At 39.3% G+C, this 19,647-nt stretch overlaps 1 protein-coding gene across 3 annotated transcripts in view; it reads left to right on the forward strand.

Moving 5' to 3' along the window:
* Window positions 1-10,595, forward strand: part of NFATC3 (nuclear factor of activated T cells 3) — a 106,457-nt gene extending 95,862 nt beyond the window's left edge. For all 3 annotated transcript variants that reach the window (XM_037409047.1, XM_037409048.1, XM_037409046.1), the window contains one exon: window positions 7,129-10,595. In XM_037409047.1, coding sequence (XP_037264944.1) covers window positions 7,129-7,253 — 125 coding nt within the window. In that variant the 3' untranslated portion in view covers window positions 7,254-10,595. The remainder of the gene's footprint in view (window positions 1-7,128) is intronic.
* Window positions 10,596-19,647: the final 9,052 nt, after the last annotated feature.

The raw sequence follows: 19,647 nt of genomic DNA on the forward strand, positions 1-19,647 counted from the left end.
ATTAGGGTAAGGGAAGGCAAAAAGACCAACCTGCCCTAATTCCATACATACCACGACAAGCTCTCTGAACTATTCTTATTTAAAGCCATCTTGAATTTAAATGGACAAGTCTATGAAAACTTGCTCAGGAGTGTTAAAAGTAGTCTTAAAAAGGTGAATAAATGCTGGGAATGCTTAGGGAACCAGCCAAGAACAAACAGCTAAAAATACTGCTAATACAGATCTGTGATGTGCCCGCATCATGCCCTGACGTCACAAAAGAATTGGATGCATACGTGGTGTTTTGGTCAAGGACAATTAGCACGACCAAAGATTTAGAACAGAAGTTACATTGAATCAGCTAGGACGCTCCAGCCAGAAAAATGAACGAGGAGAACACGCTAAGTATAATAAAATGAATGGGTGGCACAGGAAAGGTGATGCAAAATACTTCTTGGGAGACAAAATAATAAAAGTGTCCACCAAGCAATCCTGCGGCAAGTTCAATGCATATACACAGCATTACTACAGCTCTACATAGTTAAACTTTGGAACTCACTGTCTCAGAGTAGAGTGGATGACAGAATTTTGCACAGACCTTGAAGACCCTGGGGAGAAAAATCCAAACAGGACCACTCGGCACAGAAGATGTCTCTGGCCTGGGAATTCCCTAGGACAAACACATGTTGGAGGCTGGTGGAACATCCTGCAGAGGCATCATGATGTGTTTTCCTCAGGTCTCTACTATTACCCATTACAACCCATTAGTTGTTGAACTGGCTGGCTTATAGTTCTCCACAGAGGTTTTCAGGCAGTATTTTTGACCTAACAAAACCCTAAAATGCTTGGTAACTGCCTATTAGAGAGATTCTGTTGTCTTGTAGAAAGTATAGATGCTGATTATAGATTACTGGCTTCCTGCAAGGGAATGAGAGGTCACTTGCGCTATTCCCAGAAAGGCCTTTAGCTTCAGGAATTGCTCATCTTTTCCTTTGTGCTCCAATACAAAGTATTTGTTCCCTTAGCATTCACAGCTCTAGGGGGGGAATTAAGTAGAGCAATCTAGAAGCATGCTCATATTTGGTTGGCATTTGATTTAAAAAGATAATGCCTTTACTTCTGATGTTAGAACTTCAAACACCCATGCTGGAGATCATGCTATGTCTAAATATCTTTTTATTCTAATATAAAATATTCAGTAGGGTGGCACAGGTATATGTTGACTTGATAAATTATGGGTTGGTCTCAGACTGAGAGAATAAATTAAGGTGACATTTGTAGAACTGATTGACAGTGGGGAAAAAAGGCATAGATACTACAAACATTTCAAAGCTCCAGTTCTTAAAAGAGGAACTTGTTTGTCTAAATTTGTAATTTTTTTTTTTAATTTATCCAAAATACTCAGCAACTTATTATTAAAAGCACCAGCTTTCATGATGTTGTCATGCTTCTTAATGCAAGAGCTTTGTTCTGTTCAAATCGGCTGATGTGAGTAACTTTTTGTAGGTGAGAATTTCTCCGGAGAGGTTGGTCACTACTGCTCACAGGAGGCATCTCTTGAAACAGCTGATAAGATTACTGCCCCTAGCTATATGTGTCACTGACAGCACAAAAGGCTGGGCTGTTCAACCTAATTTTAGTTATCTTAAAACTTTGGACTGCAAATTGCGACAGTTTTAAGAGAACTTCATGAACAGTCTGGCAGTTCATGCAGCAAACAGCTGGAGCAGTAACTATCAGCTGCCCTGGTGCAAGGCTTCAGTGACCAAGAGGCAAAGCCCTCTGCCCAGAAGGTACAGGCAGGAGCAGGGGGCACGAGGCCTCCCAGGAGCTGTGGCCCAGTTTTCTGTGAGTCTCAGTGGCTTGGCTTTCACGTGTGCACTTAGCAGGGACTTAAAAAAGCAAACAGAACACTATGTGAAATCAAAACAATGGGAACAATGCAGTAAGAATACGTGGTTGCTTTCATTTTACAAGCTTGACAGCAGATCCAAAAGTCAGAGCTAGTTCTCCTCTACTCTGGTCCACTGGTATTGATGTTAGTATGCGGCTTAATTTTTTTGCAAGATTATAGGGGTTTGAGCCTCCAGATGACTTTCAGTGCCTTTTTCAATGCAGCATGTTCAGGCTTTTTTGATGCAACACAAAGGGGAAAGAACAAAACCAAAAAAACCCACAAAAACCTTTGCAACACAATACTACAGTATCACTAGCGTTGACGAGTCCAATCTAATCTTTGTAGCAGAAGGTTTTCCCCCACCATGTTAAAAATAGATTGTGCAGAACAAAATTTAAGAATTTAACTATTAGTATAAATTTACCAGCCAGCTTACACTCTGCATAAGAAAAAGGTGAAACTATAGCAAATAAAGTAACAGCTGAAATTCTCAAATGTGGGATAACTACCAAAGAGGTCAATTAAATAGACTTAGGAAAGTTGTTAAAAATCATTTCCATTTCACAGCCCAATTTGAAAACAAAACAAAACAAAAATACCAAACAAAAAAAAACCTGTATAAGTTTTCAAAATGCATTTATCACAGCAGTGGAGGAATCTGCCACATTTCTATACAGTGCAGTGTGTGCCACCCCCTCTCCCTTTTGATCTGATCCAGTTATTATTAAAGGTTGCCGCCTAAAACATTTGATGACGCTTTTGATGCTGTCCACTCAGTTGACACTGATCATCCAAAACAGTTTTAGGTGATCAGTATATAGTAAATGAGTACTAAATAGTAGTTAGGCCTCTATAATTAGTATGCAAAATATGAAGTTCAGGGTATGGGATTAACAGTCAGAACACCTGGCACCAACCAGGCAGTGACTGAACTGGGGGAAAAGCAGGGAAGAAGGTAGACTGAAAGAGTCAGGGTCTACTCACAGGACAGTTCACCTGCATCTTAAGTCTCATGAGCCTGGCTCTCTTCAGAGAGCCAACAGAAGTATAAATGCCACAAATGAACCTGGCAGACAGACCACAGAGAACCTTAACAGCATAACTGAGCTCTGTATTACTGAATCCCAAACAAGCTCTGCAGCCTTCCCCTTGAAACTTGTGCTGAAGAAAGGAAGGAAATTTTATAAAAAAAAATAATTGCATGTATTAAAAAAGCCACGCAACTTGGTTTCCCAGTATGTAATTGCTAACTGGATGGCTTTTAAGGTTAAGCAAAAGGTATATGAAATCTTTCTAATTACACTTCTAGGACAACATAGCCCACGCAACCCATAGTTGAAAATCAGAAAGGTGGGATAAAGTATTCTGGGAAGTGTAGAAAAGAAGTCATCTTTTGTTTGTAAGGCATCCTTAGCATAGCCTGAGCTCTGTCCTGTCTCAGGACTGTAGATACTGACTTCCTCTCCCAATTCATCACCTAAGAACTTGGATTTTGCTAGACAACATTATAGAAGACCTGTGTTTATGTTCATGAATTAAGTTTTCAGTTTCAAACGCAGACTACTAAATGTTCCGAGACTGACCCTGTGTGGAAGAGGGTAATATGTCATGCATTCAGATACTAACCTTTGCGTTTCTGTTTTAGTCTTTAAAAATAATGTAATATGATTTTCTCCATCACAAATTAATACAAAAAGTAAAACACCTTATGACTTTACCTTCAGTCATGTACATTTCTATGCAGAATTTTAACTCTTCCTACCGACTACTTGATTTATATTTTAAACTTCTTTAAGTCAGACAAGTTAACAACAGTAATGCTGGTAGACACAGAATGTCCGTCATATAAAGCCAAATGCTTCCCAGCTTAGATACATGCAGGCATCTCATTATCTGCTGCCATAAAGCAGAGTTGTACATCTCTTCAGTGAGCTGTTCCAAAGGACTTCCAGGCTGCCTAATTTTGGTAAATACTCAATATGGCTTCTTTGGGTTTTTTCAGTCTTTAAAAGACCAGCTTTGGTTTAAATGCCCATTCCGGCACCTGCTAGCCCACATGCTGGTTCATTGCCCCGCACTGTCCCTGTTGATCCCTCCCAGCGCTCCCAAGAGTGTTGGGCACTGCCAGCCAGGCAGCTGGCTCGGCCACCCTGTGCCTGTTAGGGCATCACTGCCCGCACCCCCTGCCCAGGGCTCTGACGGCCGGCAGCCAGGCTGCTGCACCGCACAAGGTCAGAGCACTTGGATCTCAGCCGCTGGGTTCTGCAGGCTGTGCTTCCTTCAAAGCGTTTGTACCATCATCTGTACATAATCTAAATCGACACGCAGTCCTCCAGAGTCTGCAAGCTTCCCCCATCCCTTTGTTGCTTACAGATTTCCAGACAGGGCACTCTTGGAAAGTATAAAATTGGAAGATGTGTTAGTCAGGAGGCTACGGTCTGTGAAAAAGTGAAAAAACACCTTTGCCAGGCACAGCAGAAAAGTTATTCTGGCCTTTTACTTAGGCCTGCACGGCACTCTGACAAAACACTGATTAAGATTCTTCTTTTTTAAAAAAAAAAGCACACTTGAATACTGGTTGGGTTTAAAAATCAGCAATCCTAACAAAATTACTATGGCAAGTAAAACTACTCCACCAGAATTTTCTGTTGAGAAGAAGAGAAGGTACAGCATTTCCCTTAGAGACGGTACATGTTTCGAATGGAAATTCATATAATCAGATAAACCTATATTGGCTACATGCTAGAAACGTTGCTAAAAATAGTTCTCCAACAGCAAAATGAAAGGCATGACAGAGCTATTGAACTCCGCTATATAACAGCTTATTGTAAACAAATCCATGGTTATTAAAAAAAAATAATCTCAAAACCAAACAAACAAAAAAGCCAAATTAACCTATAACTTGAATTTAGTACTCCACATAATGAATTATGCAGAACTTTGGCAAATAAAGCACCATATGACCCAGCTATTGTATTCACAGTGTAATGTGATTTGAGGAAAACTTAATGCCACGTGGCTACGTGCTGTTCAGTGAAACACCTTTGCCTGTGGGACCTACAAACCGTTGCAACAGTATAGACCAGCGTGCTCTAGTGTCATCAGTACAGACACGTATCACCTATCAAAACTTAAAGGAAGTAACCATCTTCATAATTTCAAAATATAAAAGACATTTAGCTATATTGCTTTTTATTGTATGGCTCATGAAAGTTTTAGTAGTGCTGAACAGCTGCAGTATCTGATTTGCACAAAGCGACTATTCAGCAGCGTACAGCTGGTAATAGCTGTTAGAGGTCCTGTAGTCAGAGCAACTTAACGAGCGCCCTGACAGAAGCTGGTGGAGCATCCTTCTTATAAGTGAACAACTAAATTTTGTTTAAAAAACAAAAAAAAAGTCTTGTTTTTTAATGGCTGCTCACTTATGCATTGTGTTGACGTAATAAAAATAGTTGGAAAAAGTACCCTACCTGCGCTCATGCGGTTAAGTTCACTGACGGAAAGATTTTTTTGAAGGCCAATAAATTGCAAGCCTTGCAATGCTCGAGGGACTCTGTTATTACATAGCTGGTCTGAACTATTTTCACCTTTGGCCTGCAATAATGTGTATTTTTAACAAGCTGTCCTTGCATTCATGCAAGGGAATACCACTGCCACCGATTCACTTTTAGATAACAAATACCTGCTCTGTGGTTACATACGGGTATATGACCTAAGGTGATTTTAAAGCTTTTCTAAGTAAACTAAAAAAATATAAACCAAACTTGTTTTCAGAGTTAGATTTTGTATATCTCACAAGTATTTCAGAGCATTCGCAATACTACTGCATTTTCTTTCAGACCCACTTATGCTACCGCTGCAGCAAAAGACAACGCTCAGACTGTTGAACACTATAAACATAAAGAGCAATTTACACTACCAGTAGATTAATTTTGTTATGCTTCTGCCAGAGAGGAATGGTTAGTAGGAAGCTAAATCCTGCTATGGAAAATTAAGGAAGCATTAAGAAAGGTGGTGAAGTATATCAATATTGTTCTGTAAATAGAGAACAAAAGAGCAAAAAGCCTAGGTTCCACACGTCTTAAGATTTCCAGTAGGAGCAGATTACTAGCAAAGCAAAATTTATTTTGTTTCTACTGGGAATGGTCCTTACTCAACAAAAGGATCCCATGAAAGGGATCCAGACAGACTCATGGCAGAGGCTTTTCTTTTATTGCTATAATCCAGCACATTCAAAATCTTGCTGAATAAGAGATGCTGTTTACCTACTGCGACTCAATCATGGAAAACAACATGCCTCTTCTAACTATTAAATAATAACCCTATTTTTCTTATAATCCAATAGTTATCTAAACTTTGTCATTAACGTGGTATTTTTCATCTCCACTTAGAATACTACTGTTTCTTAAACTTACCATTGCCAACTTTCTAAAACAGATATTCATATCACTCCATTTACACTTATCCATTAGAATAATTGGGTTTGTCATCTTCCAGACTCAATTATACTGCAATCAATTATCTAAGCTTTAGGGTAACATTCCAAAATCGTTGTTTGCTGATAACTTAAGTGCTACTTCATCATATTCACAGTGGTGTCCCTCACTTGTAAATAGTAATAGTTTGCTAATCTTTGTGAATTTCACACACACACAAACTGATGCGACCTGCATTAGTCAATCATTAGTCAATCATTTCACTATAGAAAAGTTGACTGATAACTAAAAAAGTTTATTACTGCAGTTTCAGAAATGCAATTATTAAGAAAACTGGCCAATTAAATAGGTATATAGTATTAAAAAGAATATTCTGTTAACCCAAATCCAAGTTCTGAGGAAGTTCTGTAAGTAGCTTGAAAGAGCCAAGAGTTAGTTACTTGTGCCTGTAACACTCTTGAACAGAAGGAATTCTGTGGGGAAATTGTACTGAACCGACCTGTGCTGTGCCTTTGGATTACCTGGTTGTCACGCATATGCATGTGCTTATTTTCTTCAAGTGTTTTAGGGATCCATCGACATGGATTTGGTAAGTACAAAGTGCAAAACTAGGAGAAAATAGGACTGGGGGGGGGTTTCCCCCTTGCTCAACTATTACTGAGGTTAGGTTCCTCATTCATCCTCTGTTTCTTAACTGCATCAAGGCTTAGCACTGAAATATTTCTTTTTAGAAGTGATACACTGATGAGTCCTGCCTTTTCAAAAGCATAAAAAGTCAATTTTTTGCTTTTTTTTTTTTTTTTGCTTTTTTTTTAGTGAATGAGATTATAGGAAGAGATATGTCACAGATCTCAGTGTCACATGGAACAACAATGGCTGGCCAGTCTGCACGTGCATGTCCTGGATCTCTGGAGACAAGAATATCTGATGGAATCCAGTAACGGATAAGCTTACAACGGAACATCCATGAAAACTTAACAGTTTCTCTGAATATTTCTTCATCCTCTTCCTCCTCTTTAGACTTACTGTGCTTCCAACTCTGTGGCCTTTATGAACTGGAACAGTGGATCCTTGCAAAGCCCTTTTAGTGGGTTACATTTTTGATGTAGAGACAGAGCATTTTAATTATAGTTCCTGAGATGCTGTAAAGAGACTTCTTAAAATGGACACACAGAATCTACACCAGATATTTTAACTGTTTTAAAGTTACAAACAAGCTTTGCTTTTTGCATTTAAATAGAATACTTTTATATTGTAAGTGCTTCAGATGTGGGGAGATGTTAGTTTGCTCATATAATATTCACAGTACTGAATGTGGAAAAAGATTTAATACACATCTTCAGTGTGCTGCTTTCCCTTAGAGATAGTGTAGTTTGTAACTGATGATTTGTAACACCTTTTGGTCATTTTGGAAAACCTTTAAAGCTTCTATTGTTTAATTTTTTTTTAATATGATCTTCCAATGGCAAATCAGTCATACCTGTCATCTGAAGCCAATGCCACGGAAGCCATTGTGTATACAAATACTGTAGCGTTTTCTTTCTTAGATTCATAGGAAGCAAAGCCAAATGTAGATCTGCACTTGTTTATAAACTGAAAATGTTACTTGATAGGCTGCAAAAAGACCATTCCATCATGAAAGTGTTGGGATAGAAATGACATTCCAAAATATAACTTTTATAACTTTGTGGATAATCTTCCTGTTCTTTATTAGCACAGGCTCCTTCTTGAAATAGCTTTTTCTTAGAAAGTTACATTTGTAATCAAATTTGAGCAGTAGGATTTTAGATTAAAGAACAGCAACATCAAAGCCATGTTAGATACAGGAGAAATTTTAATATTTGCTGAGGATCTAAGTGTTCCTGCTTTCCCTGCAGAATATGGTTTTGAAATCACCAATTCAGTGGCATTTGAGTTTTCCATGCAATAAATCACTTGATCACATCTGTTTCTTTTACACGCTGTATGCCTGATGACCATGCCACTCAGAAGTCCTATGGAGATGAAAATTACCGTTCCTTAAATTTAAGCTGTTTATAAACATCAGTTTGCTAACAAGTAATTTGCTGTCAATTTGTGATTAGGTAGTATGGTTTGCTCATGTTTCATTGTAAACGTGTGAAGCAGAAGCTACCAAAGAAATAGACAAGATCCATAGCAGTTCAAAGGATGCGTTTCCCTTGCCCACATCATCCCAGACATTTGAGACTATCTGTTTACATAGTTAGTAAAAATCTCAGGCCTCTATGATTAGAAACCTAGGAGAGGATCTGAAACTGCCTGCTTAGGCCACAAATATTTCCCTCCCCCAGAAGACGCTGTCGTTTACAAAGCTTTCTGATACGGAACATACAGGGTACAACAATAATGGCAAAATAAGACCAGAAATACATGGAACCTCAAAGCATTTAAGATGTTAGTTGTAGTTCCTCATTTGGGTGAGCCATGATGCTCTAACGAAAATTAAAAGTGAATGCACTCCAAAATTTTGGAATGTAGACAGTGTGTTTGCATTGAAACTAGTTCAGACAATTGTGGACATTTCAGTGGTTTAACATACATGGAGTACACGCCTCTTTCTGTAGAAAATTACTGTAAACTTAAAATTACAGCAAAATGGTCTTAAAGCAGATACTGTTACTGAATTGTAATACCTGTAAGAGCAAACAAATTCCACCAATGTTTCATTTTGGCAGACAGTCATGGGGAAGACTATCCGTTGAGCCTTTTGCAGGCAAAATTTTACACCTAAATTTAAGTCACACCCAAGCAATACCATGAAAGTAGCTATAATTGCCTCTTTGTAATAACCGAATCATGAACTTTTAAAAAGACCACACATTAAACAGGTGAAATTACAACTTTTATCATGTACTTCCACTTAAGAGTGCAGCCTAAGGCTACTATCTTGACATTTCATAGTTATTTCAAACAACTTAATGCAAGGCCACTATGTGTGTGTTGGGAATCTTAAGCATCCTTTTTGTGAATGTATTGTCCAATAATGCAAATTTAAAATTTGCAGGAAAAAGTTGGCAGGGCTGTAATCTGAAAAGCGTGATATTGTAATTGTCCCCCAGCAATGGTGCTTTCCTCTGTCCTCTACTAAAGATCCTAGAAAAGGATTCACACAGAAATACATCTACTTATGGTTTTGACACCTTAGAAATAAAAAAAGTACAAAAACCACCACACAACACTGTAAGCTACGTAATTGTCTTCTGGCTACGTGCTGGTGGCAAGGCATGTTCCAGTTTTCATTCATGTATTGGGTCTTTTGCATTAACCGTTGTTTGTAGGAGAATTCTAACTGAACAGCTTTTCATACTGTATGGGATTTATGCTCCTTTATCCTACTGGTACAGACTCTCCTTGCAAGTTCTCCAAGTAGCTGGAATTCACTGTACCTAAATTATAGGAGCCCAAACAATCCGGAGTTGCTATGCACTAAATTTTCTGATGCCTTTAAATACCTTGATGCCTGTAGACATAGAGATGCTTTCCTATTTAAAAATTAAATAAAAAAAAATATATAGCTTTGGATACTAAAGCAGTTTTGTATTTGCCTTGTAAAAGCTTCAGTACAAGGGTCTTATTTTAGCTTGTGTGATAACGTAGGTAAAGACTGTTACTCTTGTATAATTTTAGTGATATAAAAAGCACACAATCTCTATTGGACTATGCAAATTTAATTAAACAACAGAACCCGGCAACTGTTGATACTTTGTTGGCATCCACTCCCTTGCCCTTAAGTCCTTTCTTCTCCCCGAGTACTTTTCCAAAACTTTGTAATAATTTAGATTATCCTGAAGGAAAGCCTTAATGATGAGGTAGCTTTTCTATAAGGAGGGTCAAAGATCAATGTTAAAAACAAATAAAGGGTAGTATATTAATCCGGGGGGGGGTGGGGAGGGTGGGAGGGTGCGGTGTGATTTCATGAAATTACCATAAACTAGCAATCTGAATTTCTGTAGTAAAATTTTCATGTTATCAGGGGAACTGCCATCCTTTTTAAACCAAAGAATGAAAATAACATGACAGTTTTGTTCTGATACAAACAAAGCTTTGAAACTCTATTTTTGATACTCATAATGGATGTCATTCCTTGAGGTTCAGAAATCATTCAAATTGAAATTTTATATTTAAAAATGTGGGACAATAAAGATTAAGTTCTAGATGTTTACAGAGCCTTGTATTGTAATTTCATGTACATTTTGTATTTTAAACATTTTTGTAAGTTATGATTGCAGTGCTACTTGCAGAAATAAAGGGAAAAACTTGCATTTAGGCTCTTAAATCATAGTGTTCAAATAAAAAAAAAAATAATGCAAATGTATTGTCATTTATTTAAAATGCAGACCCGAATGCAGAGTGGGAAGAAACTCCCTATCTGTGATGCAGTGGTGAACAGCTATGCTCAGGTGTGACATACCAAATGAGGGACATTTACCATGGCCCCTTGAAGGGCAGCAATTCTGAAGCAATTTCAGTTTGGGACTCAAAGCCAGCAACAGCAAGCCTGTACCTGCGCAAGGAACGATCAGCAGGGCTGACACAGCATCGGTCTGCACAACAGTGATTTCCTATTTGCAGGTATCATTGTTTCAATTAGACGATCACAAGATTATTTAGAGAAATTAATATACCAGAAATGACTATTCAGGGAGCACATCATAAAGGGTAATTTCCACTCCTGAAAGGATATTATCATAGGCAAGTGCAGTTAAACTGTTTCAAAAATAGATGTAAAATTCCTACAAAGTCTAAATTGTTTGCCAAATCTTGGCTGATGGTATAGTAGATTGAGGTCTTAAAAATCTCTCTCTAGTCTCAGTGATATTAGTGTTACTGAAAAGATATTATTTTTATCTCCCTCGCAGCTTTGTTACAGGGTTTTTTACTTGTCTGTGGGATCCCCAGGCATATTAAGGTACACGCCTGTTCCAAACTGCACACTGAAGCAGTTCTGGCCTTTGGTTAGCAATGCACACCTGATGAGAGAGCAGAGAGCCACCATCCCACCGGGATGTGCTCACCTTGTGCAGGGAGAACACAGGCCACTTCAGGATTAGGTTCTTATTTAGAGCGCACGTCCTGACTGATTACCTTCGCCAATGTTTTTTATCTATAAATATAGCAGAAAGAGGTAGCTACAGTGCCAGTAACTGAATGCAAAGTAATTATATCTGAGTTTTACTAAAAATAGCACAAGCTGTCTAAAAGCTCTTCCACATGTTTTCTAGTATGATTACCCAGTATATAATTAGCATATGCCAACACTAGTAATAATCCATGGATTGACTGCGTATACTTTGCTGTCAATTCAAGTCGTCTTTTAGGTGCAAACAGGCTGAAGGCTGATTCACTGAGATTGATAGGACAGGATTGATGATAAGACAGGATTGATGATAGGATGTGCAGTCACGCCAGGGCTTTTAAAGCTGAGCATGACTAGCCCTGGGCACTCACCCTGACACCCCTGGCTGCTGCACTGCAGAGAGGGGACTTTATTCCAGGCATTATGAAAACTTCAATTCTACTTCGAGAAAGACTGTTCTGTCATTTCAGAGAGAAGGAATGTCAGTTTCTTTACAAGAGTATTAGAAGTTTCTGCTCATTTAGGACCCCAATGCAGAGGAGGTGCTGGCAGAAATCATGGCCTTTTAATTCTCTTACTGTAGCTGGTATTGCCTTACAGTATTCCCCAGCACTGCTTGTGCTGTCTGCTTCCCTGTTTCCAGGCTCCTATCCTTCCTGCCATCTCACCCAGCCTAACTCAAAATACCAGCGTGTGCTTTGAATCCAGCACTTGCTCCTCTGTAGCAAATTAGGTGAGAACTGAGATCTTTCCCGAGTGGTCCCCCACCTTCCCCCTCGCCCCGCCGCCTTGGCTTTAATTAATTTAGAAGAATATCATTCAGGAACTAGCCACTGCTGTAGTGATTGAAGTATTAAGGTATGTGAAAGGCTGTTAAAAGCGTACTCAGTCCAACATGGAAAAGAATTTCTAATATATTTAAATTCATGCATAGTTTTGCATACAGGCTTCTCTGGTAATGGAAGTTAACACTGAACTTTATTGTGCCTACTAAAAAGGATAACGTTCATCAGCTACTCTTAACACACAAAAAGCATTGCCATTTGCCAAGATTCTCTAAGAAACAAATTATTTTACAACAACCTACTGTTACCTCTGTTACCGGTAATATCTGCTACATGTAAAAGAACAGAAAAAACCCCCCAAAAACCAAAAAACTAACCAGACTTTAAGAAGCGATAAAAATAAGACACTTGCTTTGCAAAGGCTTGTTTTGTTTTAGAAAAGGCTGATCTGCTAGAGAAGTCAGCTATACAAGTTTCTGAAAAATTAGTGTCAAGTTTTTGTTGGTTTATTATTAATTATTATTTAAATTTATTATCGTTAAATATTGTCTGGACACTGAAAAGAAAAAAAAAAACCACAAACCAAACCCCACCTTTTCCTTACTGTCACTGCTGTGACATCTGCTGGTAAGAGCTGGTAGAGTGTGTGTAGGCTCCGCTTGCTCCCATTACAAGGGCTCTCCCTCCAGAAAAAGTAACTTATGACATTTCTCATTTGACAACTTTATGAATAAAATTACCTAGTTAAGCGTTGGTGCAACTGATGTGTACCACAGAGAAATGCATATATTTGTGGGTACAAGAAAACTTTGGTAGTTCTTAGCTGAAGAAGGCTAAGCCAGACAGAAGGCACGTCAAGCTGCCCGTGCACAGCTTAGCCTGTTAGCAAGCTGCATTACCTGCTGTGCACATCCAGTAACTTAGTCCTGGCCTCTTAATACACTGCAGAAACCTTCCATAAAGAAGGTTTAACACTGTTACACCTTCCATAAAGAAACAAGTTGGAACAGCTCACAGAATCACATATACATGGTGATAATGAAACACAGGCATTTAAAAGGAGAATAATAAAACTGGGTAAGCAAACAGGCAAAGAACAAAAAAAAATATCTTGAGAGTCATGGTTTGTTTTTTTCAGCCATTCAGCTTTTGTTGCCATTCACCTTTTCTTACAGAAAGATTCACTGTGACAAAGCAAATAATTAAAAAAAAACACCAAAAATATTGACAATAAAGACTTCTGCATGCAGGAGCTGCATTATCCATAAAGATAAAAGGGAACCAATGAAAGTATAAAAAGTTGGGTCTGGAAGAAATCAAAAAGATGTACAGCATGGAAAATTCCTGCAGGTTGGACAGACTGATTTTCTAGGGAAGAGAGTGAGGAGCATGGGCTAAAGGGCCTGAAAATGATACAGGCAAGACTAATAAAGAGCAGTTCTGATCAGAGAGGTCCTGCCCCTTGCATCAAGAAGTTCAGTGCCAACAGGTAACTCTCTGATAGGTCATACTGCAAATAATTGACAGCGAGTATTTGAACCCCAGGTGCTGTTTGCTGGTTGTTTGCTTTTGGGGGTTGTTTTTCCACCAGTCTTAGTAATCGGTCTCCATTTCTGTCTCTAGTGTCAGTGTGGTTTCATCATTCGGTGCACTCATGCTCTTTCCTATCCACCTGAGCTCTAGTACATGAGAAAAGCTACTGTGAGTCAGCCTTCTTTTCTGTAATTCTTGATTGTGTCATAATTTTCAAAGAAATGTGATGTACCTAAAGTAAGCTCCGACATTCATGAAAATATTGCTCGGGAATGTGGTGCTGGATAATCAGTTGTATCACATGAAGTAAGATGGAGGGAGAAAAGGGAGAAAAGCTAAAAAAGGAGAAACTACTTTCAGAAGTTCTTGTGTCACTGGAATGAGAAATATCTAATGACTTGAAAAAGTCCTTCTTTTAATTAAAAGCAGAGAAGACAAGGAAGCAGACTACTGAAGATCCTGACAGTCAGGAAAGCAAATGTTTCTAGAAAACAGGTACTTTAAAAAAAAACAATAAGCACCTCCACACCTTAACAACTGTAGCATCTGGTACCAAACACACAAGTTCCTAAGCCAAACTTAATGTACTAGGTCTTCTGCAAGCAGCAAGAGTAGAGCTAGCAGAGCACTGGCTCTAACACTAACATCAGCTTTCAGGATTTAATGTGTCATCGAGCATTATTTAGGAAAAGGCATGAAAAGTCAGGGTTGCCTTCCTAAACTTAACGTAGCTTGCTACAAAAGGCATGAGGGATTCTCTCTGCCAAGGTGGCAACAACACTGGAAGAAACACAACAGCACAGAGTAGCTGAGTGTCCTCCCAGTTCTCTTACATGCATCATAGATTTTTCCTTATTGCAATAAAAGGATCTGTTTGTAAATATTCCATGAACTCCCTGGTGTATCCACCAGCCAAGTCTTTCTTACAATGTGCTGGAAAAGGACAACGCAAACTTTTAGAAGTCAGTATGCCATTGCTTTTAAGTAGGAAATTTGTGAGTATGATGTAAGAACAGATTTTTCCAGTCTTCCATCATTTGAACTAGTGCCTTCAAAGCTGCTGCACAGCCTGCTCCAAAGCACTGGTTTTCTACGATTTAACAAATTATGTTTTAGTTTTAAGGTCCAGCATTGTAAGAAATGCATCATAATAAAGGTGCAACCATTTAGAAATCAGAAACAGTTTCAGTTCACAAGAGATGTGCATTTCCATTTTAACTGCCATTAATTCAACATGTTCACTGTGTGCTTTTTATGCTGTGTCTCTGTGTGTACTGGTTGCTCACAAGACATTAACCCTTACAACTGCCTGTTACTTACAACAGTTTGTGTTCAGGTCTGTACTGTGTGATAGCCTAAAGTTCTCATAGTAACTGTAACTGTTTCTGTCTCTAGCTGCACTAATTGGCACGCTTACTGTTTGGCTGATCCACGCATTTGTGCAGTTCCATGTTCCCACCACTTCTTCCCTTACCAGGAATAAAAATTTGCTTATAAAATCTTCAACAGAAAGCAAATATGAGAGGTCAAGGACAACTTTATTCAAGCAACAGCAAATACCGCCCCTGTGACATTTGCCTGGCTGTAGTCACAGTAGCTGGATGAGGAGCACAAGTCATCACGCCAATAGGACAAATAAGGCAATACTGAAACTGAATTAAGTGCTACTATGGGATTATTTTTTCTAAGGATATGAAAAAAAGAAGCTATGCCAAGCACGTCATCATTGCCATCTGACCTCACCACTGACAAAAGTTATAATGGAAAAGTTGCACAGACAATGAAGGAAACAAGCAATCCAACACTGGCCAAATACTGGGCTGAATGACATCGTGGTTTGGAGTGGCAGAGACAGGCATATATTTTGTGGCTGTCAGCAGAGTTTCACTGAGAGTCTAAAATACTGATTGTCTGAACCTAAACCCTCTGGAACTAATCCAGCTGCTAAAATGACACTGGAGACCAATATGGTTTCCTTAGCCAGAAAGGATACAGAACATGCCAAGGGGACAACACCTCACAACCCAACTTTTTGGTTACTGCGCAAGGCTTCCTCAAATTGCAGGCTTCCATCACTACAAAAGGTTAACCTCAACCCCTACTTCATAGCAGAATGCAGAAAAAAAAATCTCTCACAGAATTTTTAGCAATAGTTTTTAGATAACAGTTAAGCTGTATAAAATACCCTTTAGATAAACTGTATAAAATACCCTTTAGATAAGCAACAGTTAAACAGATCACTGGCTAAGCAGGGCAGGTTCCAGTGTTTATTGTTCAATTTTTCTGTGCCATTTTTGCCCTCCCTTGTGGATTCTCTCTACAGAGACTGTGCCCTCATTGCTTTGTATCACTTGCACATAGATTACACTAAGCCCAAGATTTTTCCCAAGTACATAAACTCTTAGCAGTTCAAACAATATTTGGAGTAGTGGAGTAACATGGAATTGTATCAGTTGTAACAAAAAAAAAATCCCATTGGGTTGGGAGGACACAGCCTAAATGCAGTACAATACTAAGTGATACTAAATATTTAAACAGTGACTAAATCTTTCATAAACAAAGTAGCAAAAATGAAAAAAGGCAATTAAATTCTCTCTTTCCATTCAGCTGGTAGGGTAGATTTGAAGCTACATTGTGTTTCTTTCATCAGAAATACAACACTAGGGTAGCTTGTGCATCACCCAAGGCCACTTTGCAGACAGTGGAGATCTGCTGTGGATGGGCCCAAGCAGGCACAACCAGAACTGGATATCATGCAACACAAAAAATACTCAGTGGTGATGTTAAAAAAAAAAAAAAAAAAAAAAGAAATCACATTATTGAGATATGTGGAGCTCACTTGGTGCACCGTTCTGGAAGTGGTCCTCAAGCTTGTAAAGTTGTTTAAAACAAGCAAGCACCTTCAAATCTTCATTTGGTATTGCTGGCACTCTACTGAGTAAGGCATATACAATCGAGTTTTCTACTCTCAACAGCATACTGATTGTTTTAGGATTACTACTTTTTTTTTTTTTTTTTTTTTAAAGAAGGCAAACTGCAGCTTGGGGGGTGGGCGTGTGGCTGCTACAACATTTAATCAACACAGAGATCCCATCTTTATGCCTGCTGTTCCAATTCCCCCCAAGAAAAGTCAGGGGTAAAAAGAAAGTTCACAAACAATTAGATACAACTCATTTTTTCACCAAGTTTTCAGGACACTTCTCTGGAGTCTCTTTTGTCTAGCAAATGAGGTGCAAGTGCTCACAAAACACATGCCCGAATCCAGCTTATACTTTGTGAGCCTCTCAAAGGCACAGGCATCCGGCACAGAGGGAGAAGCTAATGGCACACCAGCTTTGGCTCTCTATTTGCAACTGAGAAGGAGGTTTAGGATGGCATGCAGTTTGAATTATTTCTCCCCCATTTGTGTATTTTGTCATTTTATTCTCAGTATGACTCCCACAAAATAAACATAAGCAAGCAGGAATAGGAGATGAAATCTCACGTGCAGAAAGGTCACTGAGGAAAACAGCTTTGGCTCGCTTGTACTGAACCCAACAGAGCTTATCAGGAGGTTCACAGCTTCTACAATGTCCCTCTGCACCAAGCTCCAGCAAAGCCACTGCTGCTCCTACTCCTAATTCACTAAGGACTGGACTATTTTACCCCTTTTTCAGACCATAAACAGTGATGGCAAATGGCCTTTCCCAGAGGACACTAACGGAATGACAGCTAATTGTAGGACGCTAACAGAATGACAGCTAACTGAGCTACGACGTCTCCAGCTGAAAGCAAAGCCCAAATTTCTGGTACCACTGCTAACATGGCAGCCACATACACTTAATCACAAGGCTGAGGAGAGCAAAGCAGAAGAGTTCACTGGAGACTTGCTTTTAGGATAAGAAAACACTAGGAAGCCTACAAAGAGGAAAAGGTTGACAAGCTGCTACCCTGAGTGGTGGGAACACCTGGGCTCTACCAAGAGCCCATAACAAGCTGTGTATGACTGCAGCAGGATGCCTTCAGCACAGGCTGATACAGAATGCAGGGCAGTATCCATCAAGGGGAAAGAGGAGCGTTTAACACCTCATCGAGGCAAAAACTAAGCAGTTTAGTAAAAGAACTGATGCTTAATAGGTGGAAACATTTACAAACATACCGAAGGGAAACAGCCTTTATTCTCAGAGGGTAATCCGACTGTTCCCTAGTCCAGAAAATAATAGGCTCTGGAAAAAAAGAGGTAGCAGGAGTGATTAAACTGGTATAAATCCTCTAGAAGACTTGAAAGAGAATAATGGCTGTAAAAGCTAAGGATGCCCCACCAAAATAGCAAAGACACAAAGGCCAAACCCTTAAGTAGCTCTTATCCAAAGGGGAAAGAGCAAAGCCATTTACCGCACAAAAAGAGAGTTTTCTCACATAGCATAAATGCAACTAGGCTAAACATGGGGTTGTTCGTTCATTTCTACTCCTATATCTTTTACTAAAAACAAAAAACCAAAGCCAGACAATGACAGACTTGGGTGCTCTGAGCATTATGGTAAAACACAGTATTCACAATCTAAATCACGCTGGTTAAGGTAACCTGGGTCACAGCAAGGCATTCCTTCCCCTGACAGGGGGTGAATCTATAAACTGAGACTTCAGGGCGCTTCAGCAAGTGACCCAGCTTCCCAGGGCTCCTTCCACTCCATTGAAATAGTGACACAGCGGGATCCCAATTCAAAAGGCACAGCTCAGGGGAAAGCTGTCAGCACACGTGCCAAAGAGGCAAAAATAACTCCTAGAAACTGCTGGCCATACTGGAGGCTCCCTGCTGGGCAATCAGTTATTGGGCACATACTTGAACCCCAAGGCTCACAGGGGGCAGAACGTCACAGCATTTAATAAGCTTTGTAGGATCTACTAAATTCCTAGTATTACTGTACCATAGATGATTTGTGCTATAATTTGGTTTTAACCCAGTTTCCATTATGAGATATTTCAAATGAAAAAATTCATGTTAGTCACCAAAGAGACAACTATCCCTCACAGACATCATAGGAAGTCCAGAAATGAAGAAATACCGCAGCTAGCTGAAATACAGATGTGTTTCAAGTAGGTATTACATAATTATCTGAGTTTGTGTAGGCCACTCACGTGGAACGTTTTCTGAATTCCATCAAGTTATTTCCAACTACGTCCCACAGAGATAACATAAAATATCTGGTAAATACTGTGATCCCCAGAACTCAGTATGTGTCTTCACTGATATTTCAGGTCACATATATAAAGCATTTTAGAGTCTTACCGGTTATGACGCGCACCTTTTAGTCTCAGTATTTGTCAACACACCACATATTGATCATGAATTGTTCCATCACCAGTCTTTCCCGTAATGCAGACTTCCAACCATCCACAGCTTCACCAATGATTTCCCTCCCTCCCCCTAGATAGATTCACCATTTAAAGTCAGTCCCAAAGCAGAGAAAAATTAAGGTACTAATGGAAGGATAATTCCTTCTTTCCCCCTCCATGCCACTTAGTGAATCCTGTCAGACTCCACTTGGGAGGAGAAGGACCAGTGATACAGAACCTCCCAGTTAGGAACCCCAGTTCAAAACCCAGGACTAGATAGGTTCAGACAAAGCACTCTCCCCAGGTCCCCAGCTCTCACTGTGCTCACAGAGGAAGCAACCTGCTAAGCAGCAGATGTGTGGGTAAGGGGACAGGATAGTGCTATTCAAGGGCTTGTACTCTCTGTGACACGCATCTACAATGGCAGCAATGCCTCCTGTCAGCTCTTTGGTTAGAGAACATTATCTCACTCCGTTCTGTTGCTATTATTTTGTATATACAGTCCCCCTTTTCAGCTCCAAAATTCTGCTGTTACTGAAAGATACTCAGGTTCACCTAATGCCTTATTTATGCCCCAACATAACATTCACTTAAGTAACAGAT

This window comes from Falco rusticolus, chromosome 15 (genome assembly GCF_015220075.1).
Source record: "Falco rusticolus isolate bFalRus1 chromosome 15, bFalRus1.pri, whole genome shotgun sequence".
NCBI classification, from domain to species: domain Eukaryota; kingdom Metazoa; phylum Chordata; class Aves; order Falconiformes; family Falconidae; genus Falco; species Falco rusticolus.